The sequence below is a fragment of the Peromyscus californicus genome, unplaced genomic scaffold (assembly GCF_007827085.1).
Source record: "Peromyscus californicus insignis strain IS unplaced genomic scaffold, ASM782708v3 Scaffold_14__1_contigs__length_90479793_seg_2, whole genome shotgun sequence".
In the NCBI taxonomy this organism is placed as follows: domain Eukaryota; kingdom Metazoa; phylum Chordata; class Mammalia; order Rodentia; family Cricetidae; genus Peromyscus; species Peromyscus californicus.
The window spans coordinates 62917281-62941367 of NW_026294436.1; the positions used below are offsets into that span (position 1 = coordinate 62917281).

The 24087-nt window shown below is 42.3% G+C and overlaps 1 protein-coding gene across 4 annotated transcripts in view; it reads left to right on the forward strand.

Annotated features, from left to right (window-relative positions):
* The window catches only part of Efcab2 (EF-hand calcium binding domain 2), a 108189-nt gene that overhangs the window by 17367 nt on the left and 66735 nt on the right, over nucleotides 1-24087 (forward strand). For 3 of the 4 annotated variants that reach the window (XM_052737773.1, XM_052737776.1, XM_052737775.1), the window contains exon 2: nucleotides 17877-17961. In XM_052737773.1, the coding sequence (XP_052593733.1) occupies nucleotides 17877-17961 (85 nt within the window). The remainder of the gene's footprint in view (nucleotides 1-17876; nucleotides 17962-24087) is intronic. The other variant, XM_052737774.1, reaches the window with a different exon arrangement.

Below are 24087 nucleotides of genomic sequence, written 5' to 3' on the forward strand. Positions count from 1 at the left end.
GGAGTTACAACAGTTGTGAGCTGCCATGTGGGTGCTGGGAATTGAACATTGGTCCTTTGGAAGAGCAACCAGTGCTCTTAACCACTGAGCCATTTCTCCAGCCCCAGCTCAAAAATTATTTTTTTAAAAAAATTATATCTATATTGGGCTGGAGAGATGGCTCAGTGGTTAAAAGTGCATACTGCTCTTGCAGAGGACAGGAGTTTAATTCCTAGCACCCAAGTTGGGCAGCTCACAACTGTCTATAACTCCAACTCTAGGGAACTATAACTCCCCTGGCTCCCACAGACACACATACACACATAAATAAAAATAATAAAACAAAAATTTAAATATACATGCCAGGCATGTTGGCACACATCTTTAATCCTAGCTCTTGGGAGGCAGAGGCAGGCAGGTCTCTGTGAGTTCATGTCCAGCTTGGTCTACCTAGTGAATTCCAGGCCAGCCAGAGCTACATAGTAAGACTCTGTCTCAAAAAGCAAGTAAGCAAACAAACACACACCCCAAACAATATGTATATTCACATTAAAATTGATGATGATGAGTGTGTGTGTGTGTGTGTGTGTGTGTGTGTGTGTGTGTGTGTGTGTGTATGTGTGTGTATGTTATACATGTGCAGGTATCCTTAGGGACAGAAGAAGGTGTCAGATCCCTTGGAGCTGGAGTGACAGGCAGTTGTGCACTGGTTGTGGGCTGGGAACTGAACTCGGGTCCCATGCACTTGGCTGCTGAACCGTCTCTCCAGCCCCTCAGTGAATCTTTGTATTTATTGCCCGTATATGGGATCCATAGGTACTCACTTACAAACTCTGCAGCTGTTGCTCTTAGATAAACTCAGCCTCCTTTACTGTGGCTCACTAAAATCTCAAGCCTGCCTGAATGTTGCTGGATTCTCTCTTCGAGCTACATCTCATTATAGGGATATTAAGGGGCAAAACACCAAAGTATTCCTCATGCTTTTGGTTCTTTTCTGAGACTGTGTTGTATTATCGTTCCTTTTAATTCTTCTCTTGCTTTTTCATTCCTTTTCTCTCTCCCTTTCTTTTTCCTTTCTTGGTGGTGTTGGTGAATAAATCCAAAGCCTGTGCTCTACTAGACAAGCACTCTACCACTGAACTACCTCCCTAGCCTATCATTCTTTTAAAACATATTTTGAATTGTTTTGGGAAGAGAAAAAGATGTTTAAGTCAATACAAAGGATAATCTTTCTAAAATGTACATGTAAGAATTAGTATATAGTAAATACCCAGAAGAATGCATAGGGAATGGAGAGTAGCAGGAACTGAACAATGTTCCTGTCTGCTAACATTTAAAAATACTGAGATTCTTATTTTATCAAAATAGACAAGCCTTCTGGCAGTAAACAGTATGTTAAGATGTATAAAACAGCCTGAAATGAACTATATGTTGCAGTGGTTGTGTTAACTGGTGGTTCTGGTATTGCTTTAGCATCTGACCATCAATGTTCACATATGCTCCATCTCTCTCTCTCTGTTTTTATTTTGGAAATAGATACTCTACATAAAGTAACATTTACTAGAACATTTGCTGAACATGCCATTTGTCCAAAAATGAATAAGTAATTGTTAATATTGTACTTCAAGCTCAGCAAAACTGCATAGAGTTTATTAAAAACTTAAGAACTGTGGTTTTAACTTTATTTAATTAATTTAATGTCTCTGGCTTAATTAAACTAGATATAATTATGATTAAATAGGTGTATTTCCATTATCAACCAATCATGTTCTCATATATGGTAAAGTTACACTTTAAATATTTTCTGTAGCAAGAAGGTGGTTTTTTCTAGAGCAAACTTATGAATTATGGCATTGTTTATTGACATGACTAATGAATCAAGTTAAAATAAGACTTTGTGGGCTGGGGAGATAGCTGTCAGTAACATGCTTGAAGGGACCAGAGTGTGATTCCCAGGATCCACATTTAAAAAAGCCAGGCATCTCAGCACAGGCTTGCCTTTAATCTTAGCACTGTGGGGGAGGCAAAGAGAGGCAGATCCCTGGGGCTCACTGACCAGCCAGCCTAGCCTGCTTCTTGAGTCCCAGGACAGTCAGAGACTGTTCTAGAAAGAAAAGATTGTGTCTGAGGAGTGACAACTGAGGTTGCCCTCTGGACTCCACGTGTGTGTGTGTGTGTGTGTGTGTGTGTGTGTGTGTGTGTGTGTGTGTGTGTGTGTGTGTGTACACAAATGTTTGAGGATGTTCACACCTGTGTACGGGCATGTGGAGGCCTAAGGAGGATGGGGGTGTCCTGTTTTATCACCTTCTGCCTTACTCTCTTAGGGTCTTTCACTGAACTTGGAGCTAGTCTGGCAACCAGCAAACCCCAGTGATGCCCCTATCTCGGTCCCTTACAGTGCTGGGGTTACAGCTGTGAGCATAGCCATTCTTGACTTTTGATGTAGGTGTTGAGATTTGAACTTAGGTGTTCAAGCTTTTTGTTTTTGTTTTTCAAGATAGGGTTTCTCTGTGTAGTTTTGGTGCCTGTCCTGGATCTCACTCTGTAGCCCAGGCTGGTCTCGAATTCACAGAGATCTGCCTGGCTCTGCCTCCCAAGTGCTGGGATTACAGGCGTGTGCCACCACCGCCCGGTTTTCAAGCTTTTTAAAACAAGTGTTTTTACCCACTGAGACACCCTCTTAGCCTGAAAAGGACTGTTTCATCTGTGTGTGTGTGTGTGTGTGTGTGTGTGTGTGTGTGTGTGTGTGTGTGTGTATGTGTATGTGTTCCTCCTTCTCTGTGGTACTAGGAGGGACCAAATCCAGGGTCTGGTACACATGAGACAAGCATTTAACCAATGATCTACATCGTTAGCCAAAGAGAAACATGATGATTACCCATTTTTACAATTGGTGATAACACATTGAGTTATATTCTTTCAAAACACTAAGTCGTTACAATTTTTGTTTTGTTTTTTTGAGACAGGGTTTCTTTGTGTTGTTGTGGCTGACCTGGAACTACCTTGGCCTCAAACTTACAGAGATCCTCCTGCCTCTGTCTCCCAAGTGCTGGGATTAAAGCATGCACCACCACTGTCCAGCTTAAAATTCTTACTCCTAAATCTTTCCCAGAACATCCCTAGATAAGTATACAGAAAAAAAAAAAGCCGGCAAATTATGAAACAAAAAGAATATCAACAAGAGGACACTGGCCCAGAATGTCAGTAATAAGTTTGGGGCACTGGAAAAGCACTATGCTGTCAGTTGCCTGTGAGGCTCAGCTACTCAGGCTGAGGCAAGAGCTTTCACTGAGCTGGGAACTAGTTGATGGCAGCCTGCAGAATATAGTGAGAAAATACAACAAAAAGTAAAAGACACTCTGACCTCAGGCTGTTTCCTTAATGTCCCCAAGCTGCTTGCTTTGGGCTTCTGTGCTGTAAACTTGGATCAGAGTAACCTTAGAGGAAGTGGAAGCTGGCCTATAGCTGTGTGCCAGCTTGATACACAGCAGAATTCTGTCCATGCTAGTCTCGGGAGTGCACAATACCTTCCACCGGAAAGTCTGATTTCAGTCCCAGGTTTCTCATAAGGGCCCTACTGTGCTGGACACTGCTAAGAAATTCCTAGTTCTCAGAATTTTTGTTTTTAATCATGAAGAGCTGTTGAATATTGTCAGGTAGTTTTTGATGCAGTTGAGATGATCATGTGTCTTCTTCTTCTTATTTTTTCAAATAATTTTAGGAGCTGGTGAGATTGGCTCTGCAATTAGGAACCCTGACTGCTCTTACAGAGTCCTGTGTTCAATTCCCAGCAGCCACATGGCAGCTCACAACTGTCTGTAACTCCAGTTCCAGGGAATCCAACGCACTTATACAGACATACATGCAAGCAAAACACCAATGCACATAAAATAATTAATTCATTAAAAATAATTTTTAAGAGATTTATTTATTTCCTTAATATGAATGGATGTTTTACCTGCATGTGTGTTGGTGTACCTGCCATGTGTGTTCTGATGTCTGGAGAGGCCAGACAGGGAGATAGATTCCCTGGAATTGGAGTTTCAAATGGTTGTGAGCACTGTGACGGTTCTAGGAACCAAACCTAGTTCTTCTTCAAGAGCAACAAGTGCTCTTAATTACTGAGCCATTGTTCCAGTCCCTTGTTAGTGGTTTTGAAGGATTTTGTGACTCTAAGAAATATTGGTCTGTAGCATTCCTTTTTCTGATTTCTTTCTGTTTTTTTTGATCATGTTTAGGCTAGATGTGGTGGTGTGGCTTGTATGCTATGTGCTTGGAGGATGAGATGGGAGCATCAGTTGAGTCTAGGTGTTTGTGACCAACCTGGACCATAGAGGGTATTCACACTTAAGAAAAGAGAAAGAATTAAAAAGAAAAATGCTTAAGTCTATTTAACACTCAGTGAAAGAGGGGAGGAGTTGCCTTCGGTTCAGATTTTGGAAGAGTTTGTGAAGGTTTGGCATTGATTTCTTCTTTATTCCATTCACTTTGGATATTGCATCATATATGCTTGCATTTTCCCCCTGAAATAGGTCTTGCCTTATTGCCTAGGCTAGCTTCTAACACGTGGGCCTGAGCAATTCTTCTGTCTCCACTTCCTTTATAGACTAGCTGGGATACGTCCATGCACCATTATGTGTGGATATGTTTGTATCTTAAACTAAAGGTCTTGGATATACGACAAAAGCATATTCATATGTTAAGTACACAGTGGGGATGTGGCTGCATGGTGGTATGTGGCTTCCCTCTGTGTTAGAAAGATCATTTCTTTCAGTCTACTGCTTAATTATGGAGTAGATAAGACCCATTCTTAGGCTGTTGAATTATATACTCACTGACTTATTTTTAAGTGATTTATTTTTGTTTTTGTGTATATGTCTTCTCAAGCATGTGCCACACTTGTGTGGGTGGTTTTGGAAGCCAGCTGGAGTTACAGGAAGTTGTGAGCTGCCTGACATGGGTACTGAGAACTGAATTCAGGTCCTCTGGTAGAACAGCAAGCATTCTGAACTCCTTGGCTATCTCTCCAGCCCCTACTTACTTATTTTTAAATTATTAATTAATTAACTAATTAGTGTGTGTGTGTGTGTGTGTGTGTGTGTGTGTGCCAGAGGAGCTGAAGTTATAGGTGGTTGTGAGCCGTCTGACGTGGGTGCTAGAAATTGAACTCAGGTCTGCTGGAAGAGCAGTATGTGACCTTAACCACTGAGCCATCTCTCCAGCCCCCTTGTTAGGCTATTCTATAGAAGATTTTTTTTTTTTTACTGATAGTTAATATTCTTAGCTTCATGGAAATTGCTAACATAGGATAGAAGGGCATGAAATAATGGCAGCATGTTTAGGCTAGTAATTAGAGCATTTAGTGCTATCCTATGCTAATGCTTTTTGCATTTATTTATTTTGGGGGGAGTGGGGTACATAGAGGTTAGAGGACAGCTTGCTGGAGTTGGTTCTTTCATGAGGGTTCTGGGAACAGGTTGTCAAGCTTGACCACAAGTACCTTTACCTGATGAACCAATGCTCTGGCACTATACTAATGCTTTTGAAAATGAATTCTACCATTAAATTAGTTGTGCATACAGATTTTCTGATCAATTCTTAAATAACCATGGAGAAAGGAACTTATCCTAGAGTTGGGAAACTTTGGGCTAGTACTAATATTTTAAAGTAAACATTTCACTTCAGGATTTTAAGCAAACAATTTTATATTGGAAACACTTAGAGGGAAAATAAATGTCTGGAAATTTACCTTTGGGCTGTTATGATTTTGCCAAAGAAAATGTTTTTTCCAAGGCTACATGAATTTAATGCTTGCCAGTATGTATATAGCCATAATAAAATGGATTGCTTTTATTAAAATGTGAATGTATTGCTGGGATTTTTCTAGAAGAAAATTTGCATTAAGTGCTTGGTATTTTTATTTTTAATCATTCAACTTTTTTGTCTGTAAAAATATACACTATTTATTAGAATAATAGAAATGCTTTCCTATATATTTGTATTCTCTGTGAATCAAAGAATTGTAAGGTATCTTCCTCTCTCTCTCTCTCTTTTTTTTTTTTTTTTTTTTTTTTTTTGATTTTTCGAAACAGGGTTTCTCAGTGTAGTTTTGGTGCCTGTCCTAGATCTCGTTTTGTAGACTAGCTGGCCTCGAACTCACAGAGATCCACCTGGCTCTGCCTCCCGAGCGCTGGGATTAAAAGCATGCGCCACCACCGCCTGGCCATCTTCCTCTCTTTTAAATGACATTTTTACTAAGGTATAGTCTATCTTTCATTCAGTTCACCTTTTGAAGTGCTTAATTCAGGGTTTTTTGTTTTTTCTTTTGTATATTTTCAAGTATATACAGCTGTAGGACCTTTAGAAAACCACAATGGTTAATTCTTTGTAAAGTTTATTTAAATTAGGCCCTTTGCAAGCTGTCTTACCTATTTCTAAGTGTACAGTTCAGTGACTTTAAACGCATTCATAATACTGTGCGTCATTACCACTGTCCATTCCAGAACTGTTTCCTCATCCCACACTGAATCCCCATTTCTTCCTCTTCCAGCTCATGGCAATCATTGCTATGTCCTCTGTCTTTGGGAGTCTGATAGACCTCATATAAGTCAAGTCATACAGTATTTGTCCTTTTGTGTCTAACTTACATCATCACTAAGTGTAATGGTCTTCAAGGTTCAAAGTCCCCTTCTTTTTAAGACTGAGTAATACTTCATTGTGTGTGTATACCACAGTTTGCTATCCATTTGATTATGAGTACTTAGATTGTGCCTGTCTTTTGATTGCTGGAAATTCTAATCCCTGATTTTGAGTCAGAATTGTTGGAGCAATAGAAGTGAAATGTTTAAATTTTTGAGGAGTTGCCATATTTTTTTAATATCATCTGTACCATTTTATCTTCCCAGAAGCAATTCACAAGGGTTTCTTTTTCTTTTTTTTTTTTTTTTTTAAAGATTTATTTATTATGTATACAGTGTTCTGCCTGCATGGCCAGAAGAGGGTGCCAGATCTCATTACAGATGGTTGCGAGCCACCATGTGGTTGCTGGGAATTGAACTCAGGACCTCTGGAAGAGCAGCCAGTGCTCTTAACCTCTGAGCCATCTCTCCAGCCCCACAAGGGTTTCTTAATTTTCTACATCCACATAGTCTACATTATTTGTCTGTGCTCCTATAACAAAATATTGGCTATATTATAGAGAACTGGAGTTTATTTCCTGAAAGTTCTAGGAACTGGGAAGTTTAAGATCAAATCAGCAGCATGTGACAAGAGCCTTCTTGCTGTGCAGTCCATGATAGACAACAGGAGGGAAGGAGGAGGGAAGAGAGAAGAGAGAAAGAGGAGAGGAGAGAAACTCAGAGAAGGAGGTGGTCTTCGGGTCACTGCTGCTGTGATAAAGACCATGATCAAAAGCAGCTTGGGGAGGAAAGGATTTATTTCACCTTACATATCTCAGTCACAGTCCATTACGAAGGGAAATCAGGGCAGGAACTCAAACAGGGCAGGAACCTGGAGGCGGGAGATGATGCAGAGGCCATGGAGGGGTGCTGCTTACTGGCTTGCTCCTTATGGCTTGCTCAGCCAGCTTTCTTATAGAATTCAGGACCACCAGCCCAGTGATGGCCCCACCTACAATAGTCTGAACCCTCTTTCTTCAATTATCAATCAGGAAAATGTCCCACAAGCTTGCCCACAGGCCAGTCTGGTGGGCAGCATTTTCTCAGTTGAAGTTCCTGCTTCACAAATGACTTAGTTTGTGTTAAGTTGACATAAAACTAGACAACACAACTGACCCCTTGGTAACCTGACACAAAAACCCATCACCATTCAATCTTTCCTTCCTATTTGTCCATAAGATGGCATATTAATATTAATATCAATATCAGAACATAAAACACTCCAGCTTTTAGAAGTGCCACAGTCTTTAAAAAAATCAAATACTTTAAAAATTAAGTTTTTAAAGACATGCAGAAATCTCTGCACTGCAGTTGAGGCTGCGCCTTCACCAGTGGCCTCTCCTGGCCTCTCACAATGCCAAGCCTCAGCTGCTCTCCATGACTTGCCCTGTAGACCAGGCTGGCCTCGAACTCACAGATCCTCCTGCCTCTGCCTCCCAAATGCTGAGATTAAAGGCATGTGCCACCACTGCCTGACAACTCATTCATGCCTGTAAAAACCAGAAACCGCCGGGCGGTGGTGGCGCACGCCTTTAATCCCAGCACTCGGGAGGCAGAGCCAGGCGGATCTCTGTGAGTTCGAGGCCAGCCTGGGCTACCAAGTGAGTTCCAGGAAAGGCGCAAAGCTACACAGAGAAACCCTGTCTCGGAAAAAAAAAACAAAAAACAAAAAACCAGAAACCATCTACACAGAGAAACCCTGTCTCGGAAAAAAAAAACAAAAAACAAAAAACCAGAAACCATTTGGGAGACTCTTACACATTGGTTAAGTTTGACCACCAGTATGAGGTAGAGCCTTGGCCTGCTCTGGACCACAGTTTCTGTGTGCTGGCCCTGTAGAAAACATTTCTCAGAAGACTCGGTGAAGATGGTCTCTTTGTATCACTGCTAATTTCCATCCCTAACTAACCAGCATCAGTTGTCCTAGAAAAGCAAAGGTTTCACTTTACTGGTTCTTAATTCAAAATATAGAATGGCTCAAACATGGGTTTTGTTTTGTTTTGTTTTTCAAGACAGGCTCGTTGTAGCCCAGGCTGGCCTCAAACTCACAGAGGTCTGCCTGCCTCTGCCTCCTGGGTGCTGGGTTTATAGGTGTGCACCACCACTGTGTGTCCCCCCCCCCCCCCCCCCCCCCCCCCCCCCCCCCGCAAAAGCATTTTTAAGCGATTCTTAAAACTTCCCACTGATCTGAGTGTGTGGTGGCACATGCCTTTAATCCGAGCACTCAGGAGGCAGAGGCTAGCCTGGTCCAGTTCCAGGCAAGTCAGGGCTACACAGAGAAACCATGTCTCAAAAAACAAAACAAAATAAACTTAAAAAAAACACAAGCAAACAACAACAACAACAACAGCACTTCCCTCTGGAACTTCGCAAGGCAGACCTCCATTATCTGCACTGCTCTCAGCATTATCATCTAAATTCCCACAGAGTAGCCTATAGAGTTCTGTAGACTCAATGGCTTTCCAGCCCAAAGTCACAACGCCTCCACAGTCCTCTCCAGAACACCAGGTGGTCAGGCCTTCCACAGCAGTACCACATGACTATGCCCCGGTACTAATTTCTGTCTTAGGGTTTCTAGTGCTGTGATAAAACACCATCACTAAAAGCAGCTTGGGGAGGAAAGGGTTTATTTCAGCTTACATGACTTGATCACAGTCCATTATGAAGGGAAGTCAGGGAAGGAACTCAAGGCAGGAACTGAAGCAGAAGCCAAAGAAAAATTCAGTGTGTTCCTCATGGCTTGCTCAGCTTGCTTCCTTACAGCATCTAGGACCACCAGGCCAGGGGTGGTACTGCCCACAGGTCAATGCCCACAGGTGGCAGCATTTTCTCTGCTGAAGTTCCCTCTTCCCAAATGACTGCTTGTGTCAAGTTGACACAATTCTGGCCGGTCTGGAGGCTGAATTCACTCAGTTTCTATAGCAAGTACCTTAACTCAGTCGAGAGCACGGGCCACATGGCTTGGTGCCCTCTTAAAGGTCCTGACTCTTAGACCCAGTAGCAGTTAAATTCCAACGTGAGTTTTAGAGGAGACAGTCACTCAAACATAGTGACCTGGTAGTTTCCGTTTTTCTGATAGTTGGCATCCTAGTGTGTGAAATACCATCTCATTGTGCCTCTGATTAGCATTTCCCTAATGACGAACAGTATAGAGCACCTACTCATGTGCTGAGTAGTTATTTTTGTTTTTTTTTTAGGAATATTTATTCAAGTCCATTGCCCATTTTAAAATCAGGCTGTTTTCATGTTTAATTGTAAGAGTTTAAAAAAATGTATTGGGAAATTTAGGCATGGTGGCACATGCCTGTAATCCCAGCATGTGGGAAGCTGAAGTAGGAGGCTGTCCTGGGCTACATGATGACTTTGAGGGCAGCCTGGGCTTCACAGAGACTCTGTCTCAAAAATTAAATAAAAAAAAAACCTGAAAAATAAAAATAAACATATCTGCTGGAGACAGGTTGGGGCCTATCTAGTTCATAAAGGTCTTCATGTGTCCAGCTAAGGAGGCTTGCTGTTACTTGGAATGGCCTATGGGGGACCACTGAAGGATTAGAGAGCACGAGGTCACAGGATTAAACTCCATTGAGTCTCTACACCTAAATGGTGCAGTACAGATGGAAGGGGAAGTATTTCAGAAGTGTTTAGTAAGTAGAACTTTGGACATGCTTTGTAAACCGAGTGAGTCTGAATGGTAAATTTGGAGAGGGGAGGGAGAGAGGGAGAGGGAGAGGGAGAGGGAGAGGGAGAGAGAGAGAGAGAGAGAGAGAGAGAGAGAGAGAGAGAGAGAGAGAGAGAGAGAGATCTTGATCAGGAGTCACTTGAGGGCAATGAGAACTGGTAGGTGGCATTCCCTGAAGGGATGGACTTTAATGGATCAGTAATTGAAAGGGAAGCTTTCAGTCAAGTTCAGATTATTTAGTGTGTAGCACGGTCTCAGCAACAAACTGATTTCCTAAGTGTGGAGGGGATTGGGGAACAATAGGGACTGTTGAAAATGCACACGTACATGTTAAACGGCATACATAAATGTTTATAAAATTTTAGGTTGAAGGAAGTAGCGAAGACATTTGGGGACAGATGGAGACATTTGGATATGGAATAGAGACTAGATGATTGTAGTGAATTTGGTTATTTTTTAAGGATATTAAAATAGCATTGATATTATATAGGAGATTGTCCTTATTTTTAGGAGATGCATGTTGAAGTGTTCAGGGTAAAGTATTACTGTGCCTGCAATTACTTAGAAATGGAGGGAGGGCAGGGAAAATGGCACTCTTCACAATACTTCAATCTGGGTGGTGGGCACAGGGCTGCTACTAAGCTTTCAACTTTTCCGTATGTTTGAAAGTTTCTTAATTAAAGAAATGGGAAAAGTAAGTTCTGAGTAGGAGGGTCCGAGTAGCATTGGGGAGCAGAATATAGCTAGTGATTATTTGAGTAGGATGGGAAAGGTGACCATAGGCAGAAAGGTCGGAGGTGAGTCTCGCGTCCCTGAGATAGTCGAGCTGTAGGAGAGTGACAGTTCAAGGTGATGACCTTTGGGCCGAGAGTGACTTACCACGCAAAGCATAAGCATGGAAAACAGTACTGTATGACATGCTGGGGTAATAGCTGGAGGAGCTTTCGGACGTCAGTAAGTGCCTCGGTGACCTTTTGTTGTGCAGTGCTGGAGATAAACGTTTGCACGTGCTAGGCCAGCCTGGGACCTGAGCTACATCTCCTTGTTTTTAATTTATTACTGTCATCATCATTGTGGCGGAGGTGTGTGCTGTGGGGTGTGTGTAGAGGCTAGAGGACAACTCTAGGGAGTCCTTTCTCTCCTTCCACCGTTAACAAGGTTCCAGGGGTTGAACTCAGGAGGTCAGGTTTGCACGGGAAGCGCCCTTACTCCCTTGCCAGCCCCGCCTTAGTTTTTGAAACAGGGCCTCACAGTGTAGCTGAGACTGACCTTGAATTCAAAATCCTCCCCACTGGCTACAACATCTAAACTATTACATTCTTTTTACTTTTTTTCAATTTACTTTCTGGGCTGGAAAGATGGCTCGGGGATTAGAGCATTTGCTGCTCTTTCAGAGGACCCAAGTTTGCCTCTCAGCACCCCTCAGATAGTTCACAGCTGCCTATGAATCCATCCAGGGCACTGGAGATGCTCTTCTGGATCTGTGGTCATCTGTACTCAGAAAGACACATGCCCACACACTTAATAAAAAGATAATCATTATTGTTACTTTTTTAAGCTAAGGCCTCACTGTATAGCTGAGGAGGACTTTGAATGCTTGATCCTTCTGCCTGTACCTCCTGAGTGCTGGGATACAAATGTGTGCCCCTAACCGTGGTTGAAGTTCAATATATTTCCCTTGAGACAGGGTCTCACAATGTAGCCCCGGCTGTCTTGGAACTCACTCTGTAGACCAGGATGGCCTCAAACTCACAGAGATCTGCTAAAGGGGTGGGCCACAATGCCTGGCCCAAGATTCAATTTTTTTTTTGTTTTTTGTTTTTCAAGACAGGGTTTCTTCTGTGTAGTTTTAGAGCCTGTCCTGGATCTCGTTCTGTGTTGGGCCACCACCTCCCAGCCCAAGATTCTATTCTTGATATAAATTTTTGTATAAGTCTCTCAAGTTTTGATAGTATTCCACCAGTGAAAAACTTCACTCAAAAAATGTGAAAACAGCTGGGTGTTGGTGGCGCACGCCTTTAATCCCAGCACTCGGGAGGCAGAGCCAGGTGGATCTCTGTGAGTTCGTGGCCATCGTGGGCTACAGAGTGAGATCTAGGACAGGCACCAAAACTACACAGAGAAACCCTGTCTCGAAAAACAAAAAACAAAAAACAAACAAACAAAAAATGTGAAAACATTTTGAAACTAGTAAAAAAATTGCAATTATTAAAATTATAAGTTTGTAACTGACAAATATAACTTAAACATTTCTGCTAATATAAATGGCTTATTAATTCAGCTGAGCTTTCTTTTCTTTTTTGGGGGGGGTTTGAAACAACTCACAGAGATCTGTCTGCCTCAGCCACCCGAGGACCCCCCCCCACTCCCGCTGAGCTTTCTTATATTAATTACTTCATAATAATTCCAAGAGTGGGTGTGGTAATTTATGCCTATAATCCCAGCAATCAGAGGATTGGTGCAGGAGGAGTTTGAGTTACAGACCTACTTGTGCTACATAATGAGGGCTTGTCTCACAACAAACAGGAAAAACAATGTCTATTAGAATAATGATAAAGATTTTAGCTATGCACAGTGCATGCTGTCAGAGCCATGCAGCGAGCTTGGCTGCTGCTAAAAGGCTAAAAGCTGCACAGGAGCAGAGGTGGCTGATGTGTGATCATGAGCGTTACAGTCTTTAGAGCCACCAGCCCCTCAGTCCCAACTGGTTGCACTTGAAGATGAATGCCAGCTCTTTGGTTTTCTGAACTATCAATCCATTTCTCCAGTAGTTCCCTGAATTCCTTTCCAGAGTGGGTAACAGTGGGCTCTCTAGCTGAGTTCTGATGGTTATGACTAATGTGGACTTTCCTGGGGTTAGGGATGTAGGTCGGTTGGTAGAGTACTTTCCTGGCATGTGTGAAGTAGTGGGTAGATCCCTGACACCTACACTGTATAGATCAGGTGTGGTGGCACTTGCATGAACTCCCAGTACTTAGGAGGTGGTGGAAAGAGGATCAGAAGTTCAAGGTCATCCTCTGCTGTATATGACTGTATATGTATATGAGGTCAGCCTGGGGGATGTGAAACCTCTCAATAACAACAACAACATCTTTCTTTCTTTTCTTCTTCTTTTTTTTTTTTTTTTTTTTTGTTTTTTTGAGACAGGGTTTCTCTGTGTAGTTTTGGTGCCTGTCCTGGATCTCACTCTGTAGACCAGGCTGGCCTCAAACTCACAGAGATCTGCCCGGCTCTGCTTCCTGAGTGCTGGAATCAAAGGCATGCACCACCGCCGCCTGGCCAATCTTCCATCTTCTTTGTGTGCATGTGCATAGACATTTGTCTGTATGTGTATGCTGGAATGTGTGTGTGTGCATGAGTGTGTGTGTGTGTATGTGTGAGTGTGAGAGAGAGAGAGAGAGATAGAGAGATAGATAGATAAAGAGAGAGAGAGAGAGAGAGAGAGAGAGAGAGAGAGAGAGAGAGAGAGAGAGAGAAGGCCAGAAACCAACATCAGGTACCTTCCTCAGTTGCTGTCCACTTGGAGCTCACTGATATGGCTAGAGTGCTGGTGAGCAAGCCCTAGGGACCTCTTGTCTCTGCCTCTGAGCACTGAGATTACAAGCATTGCTGCCGTGGTGAGTTTTTATGTGGGTGCTGGGGATTGAACTCAGGTCCTCAATGCTTCTCAGTGAGCACTTTCCTGACTCAGCCATCTCCCCAGCCTCCTCCACCATTGAATTCCAATGAGGTAGATGATGAATGCACAAGAGTGAACTGGACGGAATTGCCCACTAATGAAAATATTCTGAATATCCACAATGACAGAGTTGGTAAAGACCTCCAATTGATTATCAAGCAATCACACAGATGTACAGTGCAATATCTTCTGAGAAGAAAGACTACTTACAAGTTATCTTTGAGTGAAAGATTACAGAACAATGCCGAGTAACTTACAGTGCGATATCTTCTGAGAAGAAAGACTACTTACAAGTTATCTCTGAGTGACAGATTACAGAACAATGCTGAGTAACTAATTCTGGGGGAGAAGGTAAAGATTTTTAGGTGATTTTAGCTAATTTAAACTCTCCTGTATCCTTTGCCCTGCCACTGGTATTGGATAGTTAGCAAGAGCATCTGTTCTCATTTTACAAAACCTAATTCAACAAGTGACCTTGAAACTTGTTGGCAGTGCTTTTGCGGGCTCAGTCTTGCTTTCCGGGAGCTCGCACAAATGGTTAAGAAGTAAGAGAAGATCCTGGTTGGGACTGAGTGAGTGGAGAACACAAGCTGACAGTTAATAACTGAAAACAGCTGGCAAACAAACACATGGGCTATTATCGAGATTCACGTGTAATCAGAGAAGTGTAAATTTAAGTAATGGAGCAACGTTCGTGTTTTGTTTATAAAATTAGCAAGCTTTTCATTGCCATGTTATAGTAAAATTTAATTATGTCACTAAATCCTGTTGTATTCCTGTGGTGCTGCTAAAAATGGAAGATTATGCTGCAGTCTGGAAAAGAACATTTAAAGGAAGGAACTACAGGTTATAGTTCTTATGTTATGAATACTAATAATCAGTGGAGTGAGATTTATCGGGGAACAGGATTCAGTGGGAAAGATCTGGGTTCCATCCCACTCTGCCCCTTAATAAACTCTGACCTTGGGTGAGTTGCTGAACCGCAATGAGCCTTGGTTTCTTCAGTTCTAAGAAGGAGGTATTTGGCTCTATGTGTTTATAAAGCACCCGGCCTGGAACCAGATACCTCGTACTTACCCAGTAACTACTTCCTGAGTGAATGAATGTCGAGAATGAAAGACCATGTATCAGGGGCCATAGAAAGAAGGATTGGAGGAGACAGGACATAATGATTAGTGATTGCATTAGAGTAAAGAGAATGAGGGTTAGAAAAATTTCCCATTTTTTCCTTTTGACTTTTAGATTATTATTCCTTCCTGTGGCCTCTACCTAAGGTGGGGCAGGTATGAGGTCTCGCTCCATATTTGGTGGTTTTATATTTGTAATAAACTATGCTCACACTTTATCTTTCTCTTCCTTTCTGGATATCCTGTTGTATGTATTGCTTCATAAACTTTGAGACTTGAATACATGGCTGTGCCAGTGTAAAAATTTGAGACTTGATAATGCCCCCTCTTTGATGGGGGGACTGTAGCCTCCCACCTGTGTTCCATCACTCAGCTGTATCTCTAGTTTCTCCTTCTTTTACTCATTGAAACACTTTGAAGTCAGTCTTGCCCCCCACTCCCATCAAATCTGTCAGCACACCTTAGTGATCTTAACCAGAATTTCTTTTTACCGATCAAATCTGTCAGCACGCCTTAGTGATCTTAACCAGAATTTCTTTTTATGTCCATGGTTCCCCTTCTAGTCTCAGCCCCTGTGGTGGTTTGAATAGGCATGGCCCCCATAGACTCATGTATTTGAAGGCTTGGCCCATAGGGAATGGCACTATTAAGAGGTGTGGAGTTGTTGGAGTAGGCGTGTCATTGTGGAGGTGGGCTTTGAGGTTTTATATGCTCAAGCTAGGCCTAATGTGGCAGACTCCTTCTGCTGCCGGTGGATCAGATGTAGGACTCTCAGCTCCTTCTCCGGCACCATGCCTGCCTGCATGTTGCCATGCTTCTCATATGAACTGAACCTCTGTTTTTTTTTTTTTTTTTTTTTTTTTTGGTTTTGGTTTTGGTTTTTTCGAGACAGGGTTTCTCTGTATAGCTTTGCACTTTTCCTGGAACTCACTTGGTAGCCCAGGCTGGCCTCGAACTCACAGAGATCCGCCTGGCTCTGCCTCCCGAGAGCTGGGATTAAAGGCGTGCACCACCACCGCCCGGCTGAACTGAACCTCTGAAACTGTAAGCCAGCCCCAAATAAATGTTTTCCTTCACAAGAGTTACTGTTGTCATGGTGTCTCCTCACAGCACTAGAGACCTTAACTAAGACACCATTGACCATGTCTGAAAGAGATACTGAAGCAGCCTCCGCACTGGTCTCTGTGACCACCTTCCCCCTTCCAGTGTCTTCTCAACACAGTGACAGGCAAAAAGAAGAGTAGGCCACCATAGTGCCTAGAACCTTCCAGTGGTTTCTCATTGCATTCAGAGGAAGTTCAAAATTCTTAAAGGATTCAGCTCCCACCCAACAGCTCACAGCTGTCTGTTCATTAGTTAGCCTGCTCTTCTGCACTCCCTTTTCCCTCTGTCTGAAAACTTTCCGGAGATATTTGCAGAAGAGTTCTTCCTGTCTGGCAGCTGTGCCCTGTCACCTTGTCACTAAGGTGGGCATTCTCACCGGGACTCTTCATATCTCTTACTTTTTTCTTTTTTTCTGTGTTTAAGGTCATGCAACCTACTGTATATGTCAGCAAAAATGTAGACATTTATATATCTTTCCAGTAAAAACAGCTGTGAGGCAAGAACTTTTGTCTGTTTTTACTTCTTACTATGACCTTGTTAGTGTCTGGAATGTAGTCCGTTCTCAATAATGTTTATTAACTACTTCACTGTTTCATGTAAGTGAGTTTTAATCACACTCTTGTTTAAAGGTGTGTGAAGGATGCACAGGTGGGTTTATATGCCTCTCACCCACCTTCAACCCTCCTCAGGAACAGAACAAAGGTGATGAGCAGCCTAATAACTACATGGTGTTTGTTGTCTTGGGTTTACTTTTCTTGTTGAGCTAGGATGGCACCTAAACTATGTTAGCTAGAGGGTAGGCTGGCAGGTCTCCAGGTGAGATCTGGGTGGTGGCTTTTAGTGTACATACATTGTATTTACAACCAAAATTAGGGCCTGCAGGGATTGCTCAGTGGGGAGATGTCTCAGTGACTGAGCAGCAAGAGGTGGTACAAACAAGAGGACCTGGATTTGAATCCCTGGCAAACATAGAAAAGCCAGGGGCAGCAGGGCACATCTGTAACTCCAGCAGTGGAGGGCAGAGACAGGCAGGTTCTGGGGTATAGCCAGCCAATCTATCTGAAGCTGTAAGCTCCACATTTGGTGTGGGCATGAGTGCACATGCACACACACATGTGCACATATGTGCACACACACACACACACCACATATACACACACACAAGATGAATATTCAAATAAGTTTACTGTTATACCTCAGAAAAAAATGTTTGGCGCCATGACTTCCCCAGCGTGAGGGACTGTACCAGAATAGCCTGTTCCTTTTTAACTCGCTTTTGTAAGACCTGTTCTTGGACATTTCCAGAGGGAGTTAGCATGCATATGATTTATACAGGGACCAAGAATGGCTCTTTAGGTTCTTCCTTATTTAGCTCTCTATGTTAGCCAGACATAATGGCATGTGCCCGGAGTCTCAGCATTGAGGAAATGGAAAGACAGCTTGGTCTACATATCTCGACAGTGAGACCCTGTCTCAAAACAGACAGTGAGACCCTGTCTCAAAACAGACGGATGGACAGATGGATGGTCAGACAAAACAAACAGAAACCCAAAAGGATTTCTAGTTAGGTTACTGGGATTTTTGTTTTGAACTAATAATTAAGGTAATTTTGTTGACTTTGTGTTTTGCAGAGGTAATAGTGGCAGAATTCCATAAGAAGATCAAAGAGGCCTTTGAAGTGTTTGACCATGAAACGAATAACACAGTGGATGTGAGGTTTGGAAATACTTATTGTTGTTATAATTCTAAATTATAGATATAGTTCATAAATAGAAGGGGGCCGTTTTCTCCTTTTTTAAAAAACTGTACTTTGAGTTTATTTTGCTATTTAAGTATTTATTTTCTTATGCTCTGTGTTTTTACTAACTACCACTTCAAGGTAAATTCTGTTTCCTATTTTTTGTAGACTATATTATCATTGTCTATTCCAACGTATAGACTGTGAGCCGAGTAAGATGAATGTGCTGATATTTTGTTTGTGCTCTAATAAATAAAGCTTGCCTGGAGATCAGAGTGTGGAGCTAGCCACTAGTTAGCCATAGAGGCCAGGCAGTGGTGGCACACACCTTTAATCCCAGAACTTGTGATCATGCCTTTGATCCCAGTACTTGGGAGGCACATGCCTTTAATCCCAGCACTGGGGAGGAGGAAACAGGAAGTGATATGGCTGGGTGGAGAGAGGAACATAAGGCTGCTGAGACAGGAGCTCAGCCTCCTTTCAGGCTGAGGAGTTGGCGAGGTAAGAGGTGGCTGTGGCTTGCTCCTTTGTCTTTCTGATCTTCAGCATTCACCCCGATATCTGACTCTGGGTTTTTATTATTAAGACCAATTAGAATTTGCACTACAGATGAACTTCATTATAGCTTTAGTGATGGCACATATTTGGTGCTCAGTACATCTCTGTTTAGTGAACAGATGGAGTTTGCATTTTAAAATGTACAAATATGGAGCCGGGCGGTGGTGGCGCACGCCTTTAATCCCAGCACTCGGGAGGCAGAGGCAGGCGGATCTCTGTGAGTTCAAGGCCAGCCTGGTCTACCAAGTGAGTTCCAGGAAAGGCACAAAGCTACACAGAGAAACCCTGTCTCGAAAAACCAAAAAAAAAAAAAAAAAAAATGTACAAATATGGACTGGAGAGATGACTTAGTTTGTCAGAATGCTTCCTGTGCAAGTATGAGAACCCAAGTTTGGATCTATAGTGCTGATGTAAAAGCCAGGTGTGGCCACACATACTTTTGACCCCAGCGTTGGAGGGCAGAGACAAGCAGATCCCAGGAGTTCAGTGGTCAGTCAGTTCAGCTGAACAGCAAGCTTCAGGTTCAGGGAGAGACTCTGTCTCAAGGGAATAAAGAAATCAATAGAAGAAGACACCTGATGTCCCCTCCTGGCCTCTGAATGTGCATGCACACATACTATAGCAGTGGTTTTCAGCCTTCTTAATGCTGCGACCCTTTAATACAGTTCCTCATGGTGTGCTGATCTCCAACCATAAAATTCTTTTCGTTGCTACTTCATAACCATAATTTTGCTACTGTTATGTATCATAATGTAAATATCTGTGTTTTCTGATTGTCTTAGACAACCCCTGTGAAGAGTCATTTGACCCCAATGGGACCCACAGGTTGAGAAACTGCTGTAATATATATATATATATATATATATATATACACACACACACACACACACACACACACACACACACACATATATATGTATATGTGTAATTTTTAAAAAAGATTATAAAAATACATAGATATGTATTATCAAGCCATCATTACAAAGAATAATAATGTTTACAGAATGATATATTCCCCAAGTAAAAATAATAAATGGACTAAACAGAGCATGAAAAAATGGAAAGACATGAATATGGGAAGATTTAGAGTAGAATACAGGTGTGGCGGTGTACACCTGTAATTGCAGCATTTAGGAGCTGAGTCAGGAAGATTATGAATTTGAAGCCAGCCTTAGCCAGCTTAGAGGGTGAAAGGGAAGAAAATGGCAAGAGTCTAGTAGAAACTGTAGGCTCTCTGCCTCATACAGCAAGAGAGAGCCATGAATCCTCTCTTCCAGGAGGCCAGGCGAAGTGGGGATTATTTGATGAGTTCATAGTCTAAGAGCTTCTAGTACTGAAGACAGCAAAGCAGTGGGGATCTAAAGTGGTACAACAAGGAACTGCTTATAAACCAGGGCCATCCATCACTTCCTGTACTAGCCAGGGCCCCAAATGCTTCAGCCTTGAGCCAAACTCAATGAACAGTTGAGACTTGATTCGTAAATTGTAACCATATGTATTATTTAGTTCCTCATACCTGAGAGTCCGAGATTAACAAGTGTGAGCAGCTTCGTCTTCACAGTAACACTTCGGAAGCTTTGTCCTCTAGTTTTGTGTGTAAGTCTGTTGTGATAGACGAAGTGGAAGACAGTTCAATTTGTCCCCACAGTACCTGACTTTAGTGGGCTCTACTAGTTACTTGTCTTGCTGAAGCAAAGGATCTGACTGAAGCAGCGGAAGGACAGAAGGAAGGACGGAAGGAAGGCAGGCAGGCAGGCAGGCAGGCAGGCTTATTTGGCTCGCAGTTTGAGAGGGTAGGCTGTCACAGCAGCGAGAGCTTGAGATAGGTGCTCACCTACGGCCATAGGCAGAAGCAGAGAGAAGACTGAAGTTCAGCTCACTTTCTTTTTTGTTTAGTCCTGGAACCCAGCCTATAGAAGGGTGCTGCCCACAGTTAAGAGGATCGTTTCACCTCCATTAACCTTCACAGGCATGCCCAGAAGCTGACCCAGTCTTACCCCACAGGCATGCTCAGAGGCTTGTCTCCTAGTTGAGTCTAGGTCCTGTCAAGATGATAATCTAGGTTAATCATCATGGGCAGTGTGAGTCTAGGTTCAACCATTGTAGTGGAAGTGTGATGGGAACTTAAGGGTAGCATGGCAGCATTGTGCAGCTCCCAGAAGCTCTGGTCATTCTATGGGAACGGCTCTTCAAAGAGTACTGAGCCTTGTCTGTGTGTCCTTGCAGGAAAATGAGCGGAGAGGGATGGTGCTAGTTATAGGTTTGCTGAGTAGAATGGAGCATGTATCATGTACCTTGCAGTTAGATGGACTAGATATATGATAGACAAGTTCTTATCCTCTAACCTCTCCTTGAACCTGAATGGTTCTCCTCCTAGGCCAGGGGAGAAGTATTGTTAGAAAAGTCAGGGAAAGTAAAACTTCACATGTGTCTCTGGGGATCCTGGCCTTGTCTCTTCCCTTAGTTTTCTTGACAGTAACAGTGAAAGGGAAATTTCCCATATCCTGTAGGGCAGAGATGCCAGCCAGGCCTTTTTTGGTAAAAGGGCCAATTCAGGAAAAAGAGATGTGCTTATGGGCTGCAACTTTTCCCCATACCAAAGTAAAACAATTTTACTGAGGCCCCAAGGGAAAATGTATGCTCTTATAATTTAGTCTACTTTATTAAATAAAGATGGTTACTGAGAGAAATGGCATTGTTCTTAGCACTAAAATATTAATGCTAAGCATACCTGAAGAAGAGCATCGTGGATGACAGCAGCTTTCTAATCTTGATTACTTAGGCTATTTTTTTGTTTTGTTTTCATTTTGAGACAGAGTCTTACTCTGTAGCCCAGGCTGGCCTCAAACTTGTGACAGTCCCCTTGCCTCAGCGTCCAAGTGCTGAACCTCAGGTGGAGGTTCCTGTGCCAGACTCCTTGTGCCGAATTGTATGGACCTTTATGCTCATGGTTTTGGTGTTATTTTGAGTCACTCACCCTTTATAAACTGGATGTGAAGGACAGAGACACAAACTCTTGCCCAGGGTTGCACAATAGTGAGCAGCAGAGTTGGAAGTCGAGTTAGTTTGTTTCCTGTCCGGCAGCATTTTCCAAGTTGGCTGCACACCAGCCCCAAGGGAGGCCCTGGGAATCTGTGATGAACAGGGTCAGCTCTCTCCATTTAGAAAAGCAGTTGATCTGTCTGGAATTTATTACGGGTTTATGATTAAAAGTGAAAGTCGAAATAGACATTTATTTTTAGCTTACTAAACAGTTTATGTTTGCTGTGTGAAGTGTTAGGCCTACTGTATAACTTGCTACCTTTTGTACAATTGGATCCAGTTTCAACTGGCTTTGGATCTATTGCATTATCTTCAGTAAGTTCAATACTCATTAAGAGGTATCAATTTATAAAACGTTTAACATCTGATAAAGAATTTATTACTCTTGGAACATTTGAGGATTGAAGGCAGCATTCTATGTATACTGAATAGTGTAGAGAAGTGTCAGATATGTTGGCTCATGCTTATAATCCCAGCATTTGGGAGGCTGAGGCAGGAGGATAACCACAAGTTCAAGGCCAGCCTGGGCAACAAAGTAAGAACTTGTTTTTTAAAAAAATGCCCCTCAAAACCCAAAAAAGTGTTTTTGTGTGTAGTAAGAGCACCAGAGGGATGGACACCCAATGGCCTGCGCTGGGCAGGATGAGAGCTAGCTGATCCCTAAGAGGAGGCCAGGGCATTGGTGGCCTCAGGGAAGTAGGGAGTTGCTTTCCTCAGTACAGACCCAGGCTGCCTTCAGTAGTTATGGGGGCTTCTTTCCTTTCTCCTTCTTACTGCTGTGCAAAAATGGAAAGATTTCACTTGAATTTTTATCATAATAGATATTAAAAAGGCCTGGTATTCCGAGTGCCAAGCAGGCAGTAGGTTGCTTGCTACTATCTGAAACATTATGAAATGGTCTGCTCTGCTTCCTGAGACCTGGGAATAAGCGTACTTTCCAGGTCCTAGGCCCAACGTCGTGATGCTGAGGACCAACTTATGTTCTCTGTGGTCCCCTTTCACTTTGCCGTACAGGGCTGTAGTATAAGAAGTTCTCCAGGTGGTTTAGAGATGTCCTTGGACGTCTCCATACACTACATGTGACTGAGAAGTCAAAACGATTTGCCTTAATAAAGCAAAGGTAGTATTAGGTATATTTTATTTTTATTTTTTTTTTTTTTAAGATTTATTTATTTATTATGTACACAGAAGAGGGCACCAGATCTCATTACAGATGGTTGTGAGCCACCATGTGGTTGCTGGGAATTGAACTCAGGACCTCTGGAAGAGCAGTCAGTGCTCTTAACCTCTGAGCCATCTCTCCAGCCCCCATTATTAGGTATATTTTAAAAGATTTATTTTGTTTAGTGGGTGTGATTGTAGCTGAGTGTATATACACACTTGTGCATCATGTATATACAAATGTGTGCAGGTCCCCGAAGAGACTAGGAGAAGGTGTCACATTCCCTGCAAGTCACAAGTAATTGTGAGCCTCTCCCTCTATGTGGGTGCTTGGATCTGAACCCAGGCCCTCGGTAAGAGCAGCCGATGTTCTCAACCGTGGAGCCATCTTTCCAGCCTCCAGTATTAAATATTTTCACTTTTAGTTTTGTCAGGAGGTTTTCAAAGACTACATGATGTGCAACATTATTTTCCATAGGTTTTTATTTATATAAACATACAATAGATTTATTTCTAAATGAATTAATAGGGCTGGTGAGATGTGTTTACCTGATGACCCAAGTTTGATCCCTGGGATCCACAAAATGGAAAGAGAACCAACTGCCACAAGTTGTCCCTTGACCTGCTCATGACACACACACACACACACACACACACACACACACCAGTCATCGGTGGACATTTTTATAGCTCTTAGAAAATTATTAACCAGAAGCAATTAACTCTGAATAATATTAGCTATTACTGTTGTTCCACTTTATATTCTCTAAGTAAATAGTTCAAACTTTTTCTCCTATTTAATATGGCATAGGCAAAGTTGTGTATGTGTAATAATATCTTAACTGAAAATTTAACTTATTTCTGTGTTGTTTTGTGCTTTGAGTTATAAAGCACTTTATTTTCCTTTCCATTTTAAAATTTTGAAACCTAGCTCCTTGAAGAATACTGGGCAGGTTTTTTATTTTTATTTTTTTTATTTTATTTTATTTTTTTTGGTTTTTCGAGACAGGGTTTCTCTGTGTAGCTTTGCGCCTTTCCTGGAACTCACTTGGTAGTCCAGGCTGGCCTCGAACTCACAGAGATCCGCCTGGCTCTGCCTCCCGAGTGCTGGGATTAAAGGCGTGAGCCACCACCGCCCGGCAAGGTTTTTAATATCATTAACCAGAGGCATTTTCATTTTGCTTAATATAAAACATAGAGCATAATACATTTTCATTATCACTTATATGTAGTTTCTTTGTGTTTAGAAATTAATAAGGTTGAAAATTACATATTTGAACAGATGAAATATGCACATGGAGAGAACTCTAAAGGTACAGAGACTCTTTCATAAGTCTGTCTCT